We start from the raw sequence: 18,530 nt of genomic DNA, 5'->3' as shown, positions 1-18,530 counted from the left end.
TACATTTTTTTTTTTTTTTTTTTAAACACTTAGTTAATCTGACTTGTTTTTTTTTTTTATTGTTTTTTTTTTTTTTTTTTTTAAAAAGGACCAAACTTCAGCCCGGAGCACCTTCTAGAATACTCCCAAGAGAGGCACAGTCCCTTAGATTTTCTACCACGTCGTGTGAAAGGGAGTCTCCCTGAGCTCTGCTCATTTTCTTCAGCTATTACTTGTTTTGGATCATCTAGAAATATATTTCCAGTTTTATTTTTCTGACCCTAGCACTAATATGTCACAACAAAAGAAAAAAGGAGAAGTTACACTCTGAAGACACTAGTGTAGTTACTACATTCATCCTGCCCACAAGGTAAAGGACTGTAAAATTTGTCTGACCTTTTTTCCTCTACAACACTCACAGATAGGCAGGGGGGGCTATTGTGGCTACAGAAACTTAAATGTAAGACAACGGTCATTTTTGATGAGGACATGGAGGATTCTATCATCTCACAGGAGTGGTCAAAAGGAAGAGGTCAAATCAAGGGTCTCCAGAGAGTGAAGCCATAAAATAGACCTACTAGATTAAAAAGGCACTCCTCAGAGAGAAAAAGGAAAAACCTCCTCAGAGGCAAGATCAGATCCTACAACTCCTTATTCAGCCCCAGCATTAAATCAGGGAACTCTTGATCAGAACCAGTGATGGTGAAACAAACTGACAATGAGGTGCTGACAGTAAAACCGCAATCAAAATCACCATCGACAACAATGACATATGTCAGCAACCTCAGATGCTTGTGCCACTCCAAGAATGACCCTGGTGTCAAATACTGCCATGTTTCCTCTGAACGAACAGTGCTCCTCGGATGAAGATAGAGGGAAGGCAACGTTCACAATAATCGATCTGTACCCAATAGATGGGACGATTCAATACCAACATCCTGTCCTTTGGTACCACAACTGGTAGATTCCCTCACTCCCCCCCCCCCACAGATATTGATGGTTTCCATACCCTTATGAAACAAGCATCCAAATGCTTTCAACTGTCTATACAGTCAAGCAATCGGATTGTTTCTTTATGATTTTCAAGAGAAAGGCTGCGAGAGCTATTCAAATTGTTCATTATATCTGGAAGGAATGAAAAGTATTCATGCAAAACCCTGCCACAATCACAGCAGTCCTACCAAGGATCGATAAGTACCAAGCACCTGAATACTCACCACCAACTCTAGTAAACACCTGAAACGAAACTTTGTCAGCACACAGGTGGTTCACCGTTGTTCAAAGAACCCTTCAATACCAATCCCAACTGACAAGCAAAACAAATGCCCCGATAACAGTGGGAAGACGTTCTCAATTGGTTAAAGGCCACAAAATTTAGACCTGTGGTGCAAACAAAAATATTAGTTATGCCATACAATGGTGACGCTCTGTTTAGCAAGCACATCAACAACGTCTTGCAAGCAATCAAGGTGGATAATGACACTGCAAGATCTTTGGGTGCATTACAATTTTTGAAAACAAAGATCTTGCATTGTCATTATCCACTTTGACTGCTTGCAAGGCGTTGTCGCTGCACCTCAGATCTAAATGTTGTGGCCTTTAACCAATGGTGGAGTTTAAGGACTGCTGATCCTGCCAGTTGTCTGAATCCTATTGAAGCTATATCCATGGCGCAGTCTGATTTCCAATGAGGACCTTTTTCCCTCCTGCAGAATATATTTTGTTCTTTTTTCCTTTGCTTCTACCCTTTTTTCTTCTGGCAGAAATTTTGTCTGGGATGATTTCTGACCACATCTGGTGGTCACTGCCAGTGAATTGGCCACCTGGACTGTAGTACAAGATATAGTTGAGAACCTCTTCCCACTGTTATCGGGCATTTGTTTTGCTTGTCAGGTGGATGATGTTTGGGATGGATGGGGATGTGAAAGTATGCACCCTGTAAATCCAAAGTGGTCATGTGGTCTGCATGGTTTAGGAGATGCAGGATGTCGTATCACGCCTCTCTGTTGCCATGGGCCTCCAGTCCACAAAGGCCCATTTGCAGCAGCTGCTAGCAGAAAATGATAGGGCAATGGCAGAAAAATTAACCCCCAAGATGAGGAGGAGGATAATTCACTCAGTACTCCCTCTGAAAGTAACACCACTGCCAGCACTTCTGACAGTACCCCAGGGGATGAAGACAGTGAAGATGCGGATCTGGGATAGCATTAGAGGCTAAACCCTTGGGTGTAGAGAAAGAAAGGAGTGAGATGGGCCGAGAACCTATCTCAGGTGGCAGCAACAACTGAAAAAAGGGGAAAGAGGTATCTTTTGACCCTACAATCCCCAAAGAGATTGTTCCCAAATATAAGAAAGGTGATGATATCACCAAATGGTTCTCAGCCTTTGAGAGGACTTGTAGAATGCGAAAACTGAGCAAAAAGTATTAGGGCTTTCTACTCTGGGAGCCGTTTCAGGAAACTGCAGGGATAAATTGACACTTGATGAAACGGATGCTGAGTCCTATGATCTTAGAAAGGGAACCTTGATTGAGGGCTTTGGACTCACCGCTGAAGAATATAGAATCAGGGAGAATCAAACACCCCTTGTAAGTCATGGGTTGATTTTGAAGGGTTATCAGTGAAAACACTAAGTGGTCGGTTAAAGGAAAGCCAGGTGCACGATTATGATGGGCTTTATAATTTGCTTGTGAAGGAACATCTGTTAAGTAGTTCTACTTCTGAAAAGTTGCATCAATCCTTGGTGGACCTTGGCAAGTCTCTCCCCAAGAGTTTGGGAGAAAGGCTGATCATTAGAGTGTCCAAGTAAAGTCATGGAGGGGGTAACCAAATGAAAGGGAAAGGGTTGGAACCCAGGAGAAAAAAGTTGACAACTCTAAAAATAGAGAAAAGGAGTCCTCTGTAGGCCACCAAAAATCTGTTCAGGAGGGTGGGTGGCAACATTTTTGAAACTTTTGTAAAGTGTGCGAATGCCAGTCGCGTCATGGTGCTGAAGGTAAGAACTGTAACTTAAAGGGAAACCAAGACACCTCACAAAACAGAAGTAGGTACCAGAGTAAAACCTGGACGCAACAAAGGCTTGGTGCTTTGACTGTAAGCAGACAGGGCACCAAACCAAGGACACTTCCGGTCCTAAAAACAAACCCACTAGTGTGCCCCCACTGGTTGCCAATGTAGGATGGTCCTTGTAGCCTGTAACTAGAAAGAGGGACGTAAAGGTGAGCTGAAGATTCCAGCGGGAAGCTAACATTTCCACCAGCTACTGGTGAATTGAATCCCAACCATTGCCCGAGACATGCCTGTGCTAGTCACACTCTTGTGCATGACAGGCTAGTACTCTAACCAGTATACCCCAGGAGAGAGTAAAATAGTAATGGCCAGATTTACAAGAAATCTCTTTGCGCCACACGAGCGTCATTTTTTCTGACGCTAATGTGGCATTAAGGAAGCCATTCTCCTTCGCCATATTTACAAAGTGGTGCAATGCATGCACCGTGCCACTTTGTAACCCCTAGTGCCACATTATGCCTTCGCCAGGCATAATGTATGCAAGGAGGGCATTCCGCAGGAAGGCCCATAAAAAAGGCGCACTGAAATCTACAACATTTCACAGAACCATTTTTTAGCATAACACCTGACTTAGGCCGACTGCAAGGACTTATCTAATGACTACGCGCAATGAACAGCACCTACAATGACTCTGCAAATGGTTCCAGGACTTTTCTCACAACTTGGACCTTGAACACCATATGTAGGCGACAAGGAGATTCTAACAGGAACCACAGAATTTAAACCCCATTTTGTTGGGGGGGGACAAAGTTTCACAGTCTCAAAAAGACTCAACAAAACATTGTAAAAAGATCTCCAAAAAGTGGACCGAGGCAGCACTCTCTGGTTCTGCACTGATGACATGAGGGAAAGAAAAAAAAACGACCTCCGCACATTGAGGGTGGTGCTTATATAGGCACAGCACACCACTTCTGGCACGGCTGACGCTGAGCCATACAACGTCACCAACTGGCACTCAGGTACTGCTTGAAAATTTCCAGATCCAGTCTGACGCCTAGGGAATATTCTAAGGTGAGGACTTTGCAGTTAGAAGTCTCTATCAGATACCTTAATACTGTATCTCAGGAGTGGCACTAGCCAGCACAATCTAGTTTTAAAAGATTTTAAAAAATCAAATTCAATGGTGAAATGTGGTCCTTCACCATTCTTTTTGGCATTACAGATTGAAATCTTTCTTGAAGGTAAAATCATTCTGGAAATGTCTGCTGCGTTTTTCATAGAACATTGGGGGCTCATTTAATAGGAGGGGAAATAGGATGCCTTAAAATTTCTTGTGTAGGGGGCGCGGCTACGCAGGCCAACATGGCGGTCGCATTTTAGACGGACTCCAAAACCCAGCGACAATCTGCTGGAATCCTGCCAGACTGAGTGGCCCCCGATGGTCTTGATCAGAGAGGTGCAACTGACCGAAGGACGAGATTAAAAGGTTGGCCTGAGGTGGCAAGCGGGAGACCCCCTGACACTGGGGTTGTGCTGAGGACAGACTGGGGCCTGACTAGGCGGGCCGCCCGGATGTCGTGCCCCTTCCTGACTTGTACTTGTAGCCCCCACCCCCTCCCATGGCCTGCTGTGGGGGGGGGGGGGGAATGGGGTGGCCAGAACATTGAGGTGTGCATCCTGGTGGCCATTTCCTCCACCTGTGCGCCATGGTGTTGGAGCGGGCCCCGTGGGAGTGCACCCGAGTTGAGGACTGGGCGGCTGGCGGTGGTCCCGTGGGCTGACTACAGATTGGAGCCAGTTGCGGTGGGCGTTTGAGGGTCGCTGTTTGGGTTGTTTTCCTCCACCCCGAGGCCTGGGGCTACAGAGCCACCTCCCAATGGGCGGGACCAGGCCATTGCCACCCACACAGGTCCAGACGGAGATGGATCAATACACGATCCCCATCCCTGCTGCGAACTACACTGCTGGAATGGCGGGTTCTTCCTAGGGGGGCCTCCATGCCGCAACCGGACCTCGGTGCCATCCTTAAGGCAATCCAGGACTAATAGAAGCTGTAGAACTCAGAATAGACCTCTCACTGATACGGCTGGACTTGCGGGAGTGAAGGGGAGGGTCACCAAGGCGGAGAAGCGTACTTCTACAACGTAGGACAAGATGGCCACCCTCAAGAACCAAGTCTTGAAACTTACGTCTTCTGTGGCTGCGTTTCATTAACTAGTGGAAGATGCAGAGAACCAGGAGCGTTGCAGAGTGATGCAGTATTGCGCAACGCCAGGACCCAAATAGACCTCCTGTACCAGAACTCCAAAATCTAAATTTTTCCAGAATACTCTAGGGCAGTGCAGCAAAAGCGCAGGTCCTTCGAAGCCATTAAACAAAATCTGCGAACACTGAATCTTCGATATATGTTGCTCTTCCCAGCTCACCTGAAGTAATCCTTCAATCCAACACGTATTGCTTTGAAATTCCGGAACAGGCGTGGGAGTGGGCTGCAGAAACACACACCTTGGGGCCCCTAGAGCAGAAAGTGGGACTGGTGAAAGGCTCTGGTGACCCCGAGGGAACCCCTTTGCAGGCCCGATCACAGAAGCAGCGCTCCCGTAAGTCGCAAGCTGATGCTGGAAAGCGTAACAGATGCCTGGATGCTGCCATGATGGGCACCCCCCACCCTCTTTTGCTCAACGGAGGAGATGCTGGTCCTCTCAGACTGATCACGGGCACTGTGGACTGGATCGGGGGGTTAGGGGGGTTAGCCGGGAGACTGGGGCCAGAGCTGAACTGTGCGATGGGCACCGGGCTGTTGGGCCTGAGAAGCCTTTGTGGCCTGGATGACCAGGACTGCTATTTGCTATTTTATCAGTTGCTGTCAGGTGTCACATCTGTATCTAAGGCACTGCCTAGCCACGATGACCCCCAAAACTGAGTTATTCTAGCTTGCTGGTTTGCAAGATGTGTTGGGATAGCACAACAGATGCTTCAGGGGTAGAAGTATAGGGTGGGGAGTTCACCGGGAGTTGCGCTGCTTAGTTTTTTTTGTGTTAACCAATTGTTTTCTAGGTTAACTGTGTCCACAGTAAGTGCCATGTTTGATGACATGTTAACCCTATGTGCCTGTGGCAGCTCATGCACTCGGCGGATCTGGTCTTATGAGGAACCTTGGCTGATCCCAATGTAATACCATGCCAACGATGCTCTCTTGGAATGTCAACCGTCTGCTAGACCGTATTAAGAAATCAGCCGTCCTGGGCTATCAAAAGATATTGCCCTGGTGTTGTTCTCCTGCAGGAGATCCACCTAGTAGGTACTCAATGTGCATTTCTTGGTCATTTTGGCTGTGACCGGGTGTACCATGCAGGATTCTAAAGGGGCTCCAGGTTATGGTTCCCTTTGTGAGGGTTGATGTGGATACTGTTGGCCCCCAAGACCCGCCCACAGAATCTGGGTACAGATTCATACTGGTAGTGGACCATGCCACCAGATACCAAAAGCTATTGCTCTAAGGCCCACTATAGCTCCGGCAATGACAAAAGTCCTCATGGGAAATTTCTCAAGCGTGGGCTTTTCTAAAGAGCTGGTATCAGACAGGTAACAACTTTATGTCTGCATACATTAAGGTAATGTGGAAAGAATGTGGTTTGACTTAAATGTTCACCACACTTTACCACCCCTAAACTAATGGTTTGGTAAAGAGGTTTAATAATAAAATAAAAATAAAAACTCAGGAGATGGGATGTCCTATTGCCATGGCTCCTTTTTTGCCTACAGGGAGGTACCTTAGAAGGGAGTGGGAACAGCCCCTTTCAACTCCTGTTTTGTCACCCTGTCAGGGGTCCTCTTGTAAGGGAGTGCTTGGGGCAACCTCTCAAGCCCCCTAAACAGGACATAGAGGACTATGTATTTGGCCTCAGATCCATGATTGCCGAGTATATGAAAAAGGCCACTAAAAACCTTAAGGCCAGCCAGGAATTGCAGAAGCAGATGCAGGACCAGAAGGCTGTTCTGATTGTTTACCAGCCTGTGTCTCCCAAAGCACTTCACGACAAGAGGAGTGGCCCTCCCACAATAGTGGAGAAGAAGGGTGAGGTTACCTACTTGGTAGACCTAGGCACTCCCAGAAGCCCCCTCAGGGTGTTTCATGTGAACCGCCTGAAGCCCTACTATGACAGGGCTGACAAGACCCTGCTAATGGCCACTGATGAGGGACAGGAAGAAGAGAGTTGCCCTCTCCCTGACCTCCTCTCCAAGACTAGAGCCAACGACTCTGTATATGGAGTAATCCTAGCAGACACCCTTTCTGAATCTCAGAAAGAAGACCGCAGGAACCTTCTAAGGCAGTTCTCAGAACGGTTTTCTCTGACACCTGGTCAGACAACATAGTGTGAGCACACCATTGATATAGGGGACAGTCTGCCCATAAAACGCCAAATCTATAGGCAACCTGACCATGGCAGAGACTGCATCAAAGCAGAAGTGCAAAAGATGCTGGACCTAGGAGTCATTGAGCACACTGATTACAGAGTGTTCAACACTGTCACAAAGAGATGCTAGTCTGATCTCTAGGGCAGATGAGCTAATAGATACACTGGCATCTGCCAAGGATTTTAGCACATTTTATTTGACTGCAGGCTATTGGCAGATAAAATTATCACATGATGCAAAACCAAAAACTGCTTCTTCAACCATTGAAGGGCATTATCACTTCACAGTGATGCCCTTTGGTCTGAAAAATGCACCTGCCACTTTTCAGAGGCTGGTGAATACAGTCCTCCAAGGACTGGAAGCCTATAGTACAGCTTATCTAGACGGTATAGCAGTCTTTAGCTCCACCTGGGATGACCACCAGGTCCACCTCTGGAATGTTTTGGAGGCTCTGCAAAAAGCAGGCCTCACTATCAAGTCCTCTAAGTGCCAAATAGGAAGGTTGTGTATCAGGGCCACATGGAAGGTGGAGGCCAGATTCAATCACTACAGGTAAAGATCCAAACTATTTTAGATTGGACTCTCCCTACTACACAGACCAAAGTGAGAGCCTTCTTAGGCCTCACTGGGTACTACAGAAGGTTCATTAAGAACTATGGCTCAACTGTAGCCCCTCCTAATGACCTTCCCTGAAGAGAATGCTTAAGAAAGTTTTGTGGAGAGCTAGCTGTCAAAAAGCTTTTGAAGGCCTCAAACAGGCTATGTGCTCTGCACCGGTGTTAAAAAGCCATGACTACTCCAAGAAGTTCATATTACAAACAGATTCTTCTGAGGTAGGTGTAGGGGCAGATCTATCTCAACTTACCACTGAGGGCTAGGACCAACCAGTAGCTTTTATAAGCAGAAGGTTGACCCCAAGGGAAAGGCGTTGGTCAGCCATAGAAAGGGAGGCCTTTGCTGTGGTCTGGGCCTTGAAGTTGAGGCCACACCTCTTTAAGACTCACTTCATTGTTTAGACAGACCACAGGCCCTTTCTGTGGTTAAAACAGATGAAAGTAGAAAATCCCAAACTGTTGAAGTGGTCCATATTCCTACAGGGAATGGACTATACACTGGAACACAGACCTGGGAGTAACCACTTCAATACAGATGGACTCTCCAGATATTACCACTTAGACAATGAAGACTCATCTGGGCAAGGTTACCCTTCTTGCCCTTCGTTTGGGGGGGTGGGTGGGTTAGGGGAGGGGGGGTGGCTGGGGGGGGGGGGGGGGGGGAACAACACCCTTTCCCTTTGGAAATAGGTGTTATGTGGCTTGGGAGAAAAACACATTTGGTGCCCTCCGTGCATAAACCACTCTACACCGGTTCAGGGGCCTCCAGTCCCTGCTCTGGCACGAAACTGGACAATGGAAAGGAGAGTAACTACTGCCCTGTCCATCACCACCCCCGGGATGGTGCCCAGAGTTCCTCCAGAGGGTCCCTGGGTTCTGCCATCTTGAATCCAAGGTTGGCAGGGACCTCTGGGAGCATTTGCGTGGCCAGGCAGGTGACGTCCAAACCCCCTCCTGATAGGTGGTGTGGTCACCTGGCTAGGTGACGAATCCCCCCTTTCAGGGATATATAAGGTACCTCCCTCGGGTGGGTCCTCAGATTCAGCCTGCAAGACTCCAGCAGGACCCCTCTGCAACCTTACTTCGACTACTAACCACTGGAACCGCAACTGGACCCTCCAGGAACCAACAATCTGCATTCATGAAGGACACACTTCTGCAAAATTGTTTCCATGGCTACTTCCAGCTTTTGCAACATTTCCCCAGCTGTACATCCTCTGTGGGTGGCAAGTCTTCAGTCTGCATGATAAGGAAGAAGCACTGTCCCTTAGAGTGAAGGAGTCACTTCCCTGCATCCGCAGGCACCTACTGCAATGACTGCCAGCGCCGTGGATCCTGCATCACGAGTGGTGGTCTGGAGTAGTCCTCATGGTCCTCTCTAATAGCTGTCCAACTTTGGTGGAGGTAAGCCCTTGCCTTCCCACGCAGGACAGTATCCCGTGCGCCACATCTCTTGCAGCTGCCAAGGCTTATTTTCATCTCCTCCAAAGGATCATTAGGCTGCGTGTAGGGCCAGCCCCCTTCCTGCGACACAGCCCTCTGCGTGGTTCTCCTGCAGCGTGGGACCCTTCTTCAGTTGTGCTGCATGGGCTCTTCTGCTACTCATGTGTCCCCGTCCTGTGGGACTCCTGTGGGTGCTGTCTTTACTTCTGTGGGCTCTTTGTATCGCCAAAGGTCCCCTCTGACTTCCCCCTTCTGGGTTGAGTCCTCAAGGACCTTGCTGATCCCCGGCAGCTCCACTTTTCGCCAACCTCGACCTTTGCCAAGGCCTGTTGGTGGATTTCCTGCATCAACACCCAACTGTATTTCTCCTTCCAGAGTGTAACGTCGTCTGCATCCCTCAGGAACTCTTCACAACTCCAGGGCTGCAGTGCTGACCTTCACAATACCGTCGACCAAGTCCTGCATCCACTGCTGGGTCGGTAGTAGCTCCTACTCCTCCTGGGCTCTTCTGGAGTTGGTCCTCTTCAGGAAGACACCGCTGCTTTCTTGCAGTCTTGTCTGGTGTTGCAGTTTCTTCTTTTCCTTCTTTATGGGTGGTTTGGGGGAAAAACCACTAACTTACTCCTTCTCTCCTGGTCGCTAGGGAGCACTGTGCTACTTACCTTTGGGGTTTTCTAGTACCCCCCAGCTCCCCTCTACACACTCCACTTACCTAGGTGGGGGGCCTGTGTTTGCATTCTATTTTTTTAGTATATGGTTTAGGTCTTGCATCACTAAAATAAAGAACCTTTATTTTTGTAACACTGGGTGCTTTCTTTCAGGTGTGCGAGTGCTGTGCGACTACAGGGGTATTGCATGAGCTTTGCATGTCTCCTAGATAAGCCTTGGCTGTTCATCCACAGCTACCTCAAGAGAGCCCGGCTTCTAGACCGTGCCTACACTTCACTAAAGGGGGATACCTGGACATGGTATAAGGTGTAAGTACCTTAGGTACCCACCACATACCCGGCCAACTTTATACATCCTTAAACATTCCTCTTAGTCTGAAGCTCTGCATCTTTTAATGTTCTTTTTTGACATCTTACAGAGTCACATAATGTGAGGCAAAAGACGAGCAAATCTATGGGGCGGGGGGGATATATATACACACACACATAGTGTATTATGCTATTTATTACCATTGTTGAGGGAGGAGAGGTCCATCATGACTCACCCAAAACTTCACCACAGCATACTAAACTTACTATATATATATATATATATATATATATATATATATACAGAAAGAGAGAGAGAGAGAGAGAGAAAATGTCACTTACCCAGTGTACATCTGTTCGAGGCATGTTCCGCTGCAGATTCACATGCTGTGCATTATACTTCTGCCATCTAGTGTTGTGCTCAGAGTGTTACAAGTTGTTTTTGTTTGAAGAAGTGTTTGAGTCACAGGATGGAGTGACTCCTCATACACACACAAACATGTACACCTTTTTTGCCCCAAAGCCCACAAACACCTTCACCTGTACCTTTAGCACTTAACTCATGCTGGCGCTTCTTATTAACCCAACTTCAAATTGACTGATCAGTCATTCTACCCCCTTTTGCATTCCAACAAAGGATAGGGACATGTCTCAATCCCAGCATATAAATCCCTCTTTCCGCCAACAAAATTCCCAGATCTTACCTTTATGGAGGGCTTCATTAGTCATCCTGTTTACACATCGCCCACTGCTCTCTGGAACCAGCCATTTCATAACCATGTCCACACAGCTCTTACGATAGGCACTCCAGACACTGCCACTGATAGGGGTAATAAAGGAGACATGCTCACAATCAACCAAAAGCTGAAAACAGACAAATTATATCCATGATGGTGATAAAAGGTAAGTGCGTACAAACATTCCTAAACACCAACTACCACCCAAATATGATAGAAAGAGAAGCACTCGCACCAACTGAAATATAATAAATTAGTTGAACAGTCAGCTCCTGGAAACTTTATTTTCCTCCCCAGATTTAGAACATTCAAATGCTAGTTCTACCTAGAAAACCAGGCAAAGGATAAATCCCAAAAAACAATTGCTAGAAACCAATGTGGGTGGGGGAAGAACACAAGGGTGAACGCTTCACAGATGGGTGCAATGGACAACCACACAGGCAAGAAGGCAGCAATGAGAGGGGAAGATAAGCACAGTAGTGAGACATCTAGAATACACATTCACTCTTGTGAAGCGTTTAAAGAAAAACACCAAGTATTGCTTGAATAAGTGAGCACTGTAAGGAACACTGCTCCATGTTCTACTGGTGTCCACGCTCCAGGGAAAGAACAAACAGCCCTAGTGGACTGGGTATGTGAGAAGTCTGATGTGAGTTACTAATAAAAGAGTAAGGTCCTTGTGCCATACTGAATAGCCAAATCTCTGAACTGGCTAGTTGGCCTTCCAGAAAGGCATAAGGGTTTCAATTGCTAGTTTATTGAAAGGGTATTGTTCAGTAACCAGAGCATGGCCGCAAGAGCTCCCTTTGAACCTCTGACAAACCTCTGTTGAGAGCAATTGGTTAGTTTTCTTGTATATTGATAGTCTAGCATTGCTGAGGAAAGAATTATTTTTCATGTGTCTTGGTGGTATGAATTTGAGGATTTGCCTAGAGAGTTCCAGAATCCTCAGTCACTTTTAAACCAGGCACAGGCATCATGGTGCTCATGGACATGCTGATGACAAACCTGAACAAGCATACTTTCACAAATTTCCTAAAACAAAAGATTATCTGTGTGTCTAAATGTGTTTCTGGTTGGGCTCCCAAGAAGATAGGATTGGAAAGAAAGATTAATCATTAGCGGCAATTCCAGTGTGAATGAAACAGCCAAAGGGGTGAATATATTTTCAGCCCAGATTTTCAGTAGCCTGAAAGGTGCAGTGCATAGTCAATCAGGCAAGATTTAATGCTGTAGTCGTCGTTATTCAGGGACTGAATGCCTGGTGAGTGATTTTTTTTTATGTGCTTTTTGGTTGAGCGAATAAAATATTACAGCAATCTATTCCACTGATCAACCTAGCCGATTTGACTTTCTGCCATCAAAAGGAACATTTCTATACAGTGGCTGAATGAAATAGTTTGATATTGCACATCAGAATTAGTGTGATTTTCCATGGACATAAACAAAGCAAGACGTACCTTTTAGAGCTTCGAGAGTAGTGTGGGAAGATAACATTTCCAAGTGAGAAAAGGAGAGTACAATCCTATTCTCCAAATTAGAGGTCCTGTACTTAAAGATCTTGAGTGCACTCCATAATCTTTAAGTTATGTATCCATGATAAGTCTTTTCTCTGCAGACAACTGATCTAACTGAAGGCTGACCACGCAACTTCCATGACAAAGATTATTTTTTTCAGTCAATCACTCAATACCACTTTTGCCCATCAGGAAATTTCTGAAATCGACAACTCCACTCCTTGGAATATTTGTGTCATATGTTACAAAGCAATGAGTTGCAATTGCATTTATATAGCGCTTACAGCCTCTTACGAGGCACTGAAGCTTTTTACAGCGAGTAGCATGCTAGTCCGAAACCCAAGGATAGTGGTTAATACATGTTGGTTATTGCGATTAGTCATGTGCTTTCAAGAAAAAAAATACATTGTATGCATTACTCCAGTTACTCCATGCTACAGTATATTATACCAGTTAGGTGTGATCATTAATGGGAGCTATGTGATTTCAAGTTAATGGTTGGGGACATCAATAGGCTGGGGGAGATGAGATAAAGTAGGTTGCAGGGATAGCGTTTTAAAGCAGTAGAGCAGCTTGTGATCTATGAAATGAGGTGTCAGCCTTTTCCACAATTACATTAAGAGAGAATAAGGGTGGCAGGCATAAGAATGAGAGGAGACTATACTGAGAAATAGAAAGCAATCGGAGGATGGAAGGTAAGAAGAGGGCCATTTGAAGAAAGAAAATTGGAATCGCACCCAGAGGAATCTAGTAGAATTAAGTCAAGTTCAGAGTTTTCATGCAAGGTTCGAGGAATAGATTGGATGGTGACTTCCTTAGATAGCAAGCAATCCAAGGATGCACTCTGTAAAAAGAAAACATTATACAAAGGGGTTCATATCTGGGGCAGGCAGCTTAAAACATGTACATCTGGGTGGTCACGTCACTTACACATTAAGAGTTTAGCCTGCTGTGTGCCAACCCAGGTCAGCCCTTTTAAACATAGTCTGGGCTATGCCAACCCTGGTACAGGACCATAGCCCCTTTTGCAAGTGCAATAATGCAGAAAAAGGAGAATGCGGTTGTGGAAACTTCTGTAGACCACTTTCTATTAGTACATGTGGTTTCATGAATATTTAAGGAACTTCTTTGGCAGAAAGTTCTCTTGGTTCCAACTGCATCTAGAAGTGGTTATAGGTGTATACTGATTTTGGTGATTGTTAACTAGTAGAACTTCACTTAATCACACCTTTGGACATATTCATCAATATCCAAAAACAAGTTGCAACTTTATCTTGCAGAAAACCATCTGTCACAGGAAAACAGGGTGAAATCCTTTCCAAAGTCTACATCTCCCAACACTACCTTCCGCACATTGACAGACTTTGCTTACGATCAGCAAGGAAAGTTGGGAGAGAGGATGGAGGAGAGATGAGGAAGCTAGCATGCACAAACATTTCATTGTTTGGGCTACATGTAACTCTCACACAAACAAGGTGGTCTAAGCATTTGATTATGTTCCAAAACTACAACATTGATATAACCTAATGGTGCACTAAACAAAAAGAAAAAGCACACAAATTCAAAATTATATGCATTTTCAGAAAAATAAGGGGAGAAAACACAGGCTTCTAAGGACAAAGCAGTAAAATAAAAGGGATAATTATACGGTTACGTTTAACATACAAATTTGGTATTGTAAATAACATTTTGACATCCTATTAATTTACACATTCACGTTCTTTAACGTTAACCATATGTTACTATTACTTTAAAATATCAATTGCCCCATGGATAAGAAAACCCTGGTTTACTGGGGTTCTGAGATGAAACTGAAAACGGACACTAAATCCCAAACAAAGAACTTAAAATTTCTGCAACTGAAACATTTTTCCTTCACAAGTCGCTGCATTTCTTAATTTGTGAATGACGAATTGGAAAATACTCAAAGTAAAGGCGACTGATTACTCACTAACATCCCAGAACGATGTGGAAACCATCTTGGAGAGTGGAATATTAAGGTAATAGAAGGCTCTGCAGTAATAACTCTGACCAGATAAAAAATAATGCTCTTCCAACCCACACAGCCTCTCTTCTGAATGGAGTTAAATTGACTGGCATGATTACAAAATACATTGTGCCAAGTGCTAATTATTTTCTCAGAGCTGGATTACTCTGCGGCATGAGCCTTGTTAGATATGTGGATGCTGCCTGTGTAGGTCTCTTCAAATTTCAGAGTACCATATTAAGATTCTCCTCTTTACCATCCGTACCCATATTGCAGAGTGACTAGTAAAGGCACCAGAAATCAACCTCTCGTGGAAGAATCTTAAGGACTGCTACCCCATCATAGTAGGGCGATTAACATGAGGTCTTCTACATCTGCAGCCATTCAGATTATGTAACTAGACAGCACAAGCCCATCCTGCACTGGGGTCTCAGCTTGTACATAAAGCCTTTATGGTGATCATCTTGCTCTAAAGGTGCAGATGAATATGTCCCATGATTGGAAAAGAAAATGCCTACCTCTTTGAATGTGCCTATATTTCATTAATACTATGGTACTTTCATTTCAGGTAGGCTACACTATATTTGTTTTCAGGACCTGGCACTGGTTTAACCTATTAGTGCCTGATCTTTGAGATAAGCATCAAAATTAAATAGAAAAGACACAAATAATTCTGTCTGTCGAAGTTTGTTTTGGACTACAACACTCATCCACTGCATAATGTCTGCAAGAGGAAACTAATCAAGTGGAGGCAATTTGAACCGAAAACTATCCTCAACAGATTATCCCTAAAAATTGTCCCAACTGCTAGAATTGGGTCTCAAAGCTAATGAGTCTTCCACATTTCTGGTCTCACTTGACAGTTTTCAACTCCAAGTACTGGGATATGTGGGGAATGTTTTTGAATTTATGGTAAAAGACAAAGCTGTAGTCAAGCAATCTAAGTGTCAAAAAAAAAAAAAGGACTTATTTGCACATAAAAGTGCAGGAAAAAGAAGAAAACTCACAATATGCCCCTGCATTCTAACCTAAAACATAAGCCCGGCCCCAAAGGCTAAAAATTAAGTCCTTCCACCCCTTCCCACCCACCAAGACCTTAGCGGGTGATTAGGCCAGGATTTAAAGACAGCAAAACAATGTTGCAGCAAAAAAACATAACATAACTTTAAGGATAATCAGATCTTATGGAGAACAAACAAATAATTCTAACAACTGGACTAAAAGTGGCAGGGTTCTTCCTCGGAGGGCTAGAGAGCTAGACAGATCACAGCTGGCTCACTAAATGAAACAAATCCCAACATTACTCTTTCTTTATCAACGTAGAAGCACTTCAAGACCATGAAAAATGTTACTTACCCAGTAAGCAACTGTTTGAGGCATGTAGTGCTGTAGAATCACATGCTCTACATGGTCCTGCCATGTAGTGTTGGGTCCGGAATGTTGCAAATTGTTTTTCTTCAAAGAAGCATTTTTGAGTCACTCAGTGATACTGCGCATGGGTTTTGACTCCTTTGTTAGATTGCTTTCCCGCAGGCGGGTGTGAAAAGGATTGTGGAGGAAGTATAGAGAAAGATATCCATGCAAATGTAATTACATATGTACAAGTATATACATGATCCTTTTTGAGTCTACAAGCTTCCCTGAGAACGTCCATACATTCTGCAGGCAATCCTAAGTAACCAAACTCTGACTTCGGGAGCCACATCGCAAGGCTGAGTGACTTGGCATCTGGATGTCTGATCTGTCCTTGATTTAGAGTGAGAAGGTCCGGTGTGTTGGGGAGCTTCTCATAGTGAAGTACTGAGAGGTCCAGAAGTGTGGTAAACCATGGCTGACGCGCCAGAGTGGGAGCTACAAGGATCATGGTGAGAGACGACTGCCTGATTCTTCAGACCAGATATGGAATGAAAAGGAGGGGTGGAAAAGTAAAAGCAAAAATCCCTAACCAATTCATCCATAGAGCACTGCCCTTGGATAGAGGGTGTAGATACCTGGAGGCGACGTTTGAACATTTAGCTTTTTCTTCTGTGGTGAAAAAGTCTATGTGAGGAGTTCCCCCAAGTTGGGAAGTATTATTGAAGGGCTTGAGGGTGGAGTTCCAATTTGCGGACTTCTTGCTGCATTCTACAGAGCACGTCTGCAAAGTTGGGTGTCGGTTCCTGGGAGATACTGCCACCAGGTGAATGTGGTGGTGGAGATCCCACTTCCATATTTGTCAGAAAGTTGTGACAATTGGGACAACCATGTTCCCCCTTGTTTCTGTAGGTAATATACGGCTGTCATGTTGTCTCTGTGCACAAAGACAACCTTGTGAGAGAGGTGATGAAGAAAAGCTTTCAGGGCTAGAATTTGTGCCTGAAGCTATAGGCGATTGATATGTAGGAATTAGTGCCTGAGATCCCAAAGGCTCAGTACTGGGAGGTGTTGAAGGACAGCATCCCAACCAGTCAGTGATGCATCTGTGGTCAGAGTGATCTCAGGCAGTGGGGCCAGAAATAAAACACCCTTTCAACAAGTTGGTGGTGTTCTACCACTGCAGAGAGCAGGGAGTATTTTGGTCTAACAACACTAGATCTTTCAGGTGAACCTGTGACTGACCACTAACAAGACAGACAGTGGTGTAGGAGAAGCATGTGAAGTCTGGCATTTGGGAACAATGGCAATGAAGGAGGTCATCATCCCCATGAGGCGCATGATAGTCCTGACTGTGTATGTACAATTCTCCTGACACTGGAGAAGAGACTGAAAACTGTGAACCTGAGCCAGATTGGGGTATGCTAGTCCCAACTCTGCATTGAGAATAAGTCTTTAATAGGGCTGTATCTGAAGACGTTTGAGATGGGATTTGACAAAGTTGATTGTGAATCCCAGTATGTGAAGCAGGCCTACTGTCATCTGAGTATGATATTAGCACTGTGGTAGTGTGCTGGCTTTGACAAGACAGACACCTAGGTAGGGGAACCATTATATCTTTTCTCTTCTGAGGTGTGCGACGACTACTGCTAATCACTTTGTGAAGACTCTGGGAGTAGTCATGACCTCAAAAGGCAGGACTTTGAACTGGTAATGTTTGCCTGCAACTACAAATCTTAGGCATTTTTGATGTAATGGGTAGATGGGAATATGGAAGACTGTGTCTTTGAGATCTAGTGTCGTTATAAAGTCACCTTATTGTAGAAGTGTAATACCGTCTTGAAGAGTAACCATATGAAAGTATTCTGAGAGAATAAGTGGTTGAATGGTCTGAGGTCCAGGACAGACCTGAGAGAGCCGTCCTTTTAGAAAGGAGGAAGTATAGAGAGTATAGTCCATCCTGATCCCTGAAATTGTAAGTAAACAGGCTCAATGGCCACTTTGAGAAGAGACTGAACCTCTTGCTTGAGAAGAGTGAGGTACTTGTGGGATAGTCTGTGAAAACAAGGGTGATTGTTTGGAGTGATAAGCTCCAGACAATAGCTGTGTTGGATAATGGAAAGGACCTATTGGTCCGCAGTGATGTTGACCCATTCTGGATCGACAGGTGTGGAGAGTGTGAGTGTGAGTGTGAGTGTGTGTGTGTGGGGTGTGGGTTCCAGAGGTAGTAACTGCTTCACTGTGAAGGTAGAGCCTCAGGAGGCGGTGCTCTTAACTCTGCTCTTGCTGTTATTGCTTCTGTAGGACCCACTAAAGAAACCAAGAATAGGAGGCTGAAGGTCGTATGGGTTGGGACGTAACCACTTCTGAAGGTGGGGTGATGAAAAGTGCACCTTTGCGTGGGGACTGTAGGGCACCCATGGCTTTTGCTGTGTCCGTATCTTTTCAGCTTCGCAAGGGTAGAATCCAGGTCTGAAAAGATTCTCCTTATCAAAG

The 18,530-nt window shown here is 45.1% G+C and overlaps 1 protein-coding gene across 1 annotated transcript in view; it reads right to left on the bottom strand.

Annotated features, from left to right (window-relative positions):
• The window catches only part of DCAF15 (DDB1 and CUL4 associated factor 15), a 173,235-nt gene that overhangs the window by 23,552 nt on the left and 131,153 nt on the right, over nucleotides 1-18,530 (bottom strand). Inside the window, exon 12 of the mRNA XM_069230450.1 lies at nucleotides 11,145-11,260. Within this exon, the coding sequence (XP_069086551.1) occupies nucleotides 11,145-11,260 (116 nt within the window). The remainder of the gene's footprint in view (nucleotides 1-11,144; nucleotides 11,261-18,530) is intronic.

This window comes from Pleurodeles waltl, chromosome 4_2, assembly GCF_031143425.1.
Source record: "Pleurodeles waltl isolate 20211129_DDA chromosome 4_2, aPleWal1.hap1.20221129, whole genome shotgun sequence".
Classification (NCBI taxonomy): Eukaryota; Metazoa; Chordata; class Amphibia; order Caudata; family Salamandridae; genus Pleurodeles; species Pleurodeles waltl.
Note: the sequence above shows the minus strand (reverse complement) of the source record. Positions and strands in the feature narration are given on the sequence as shown.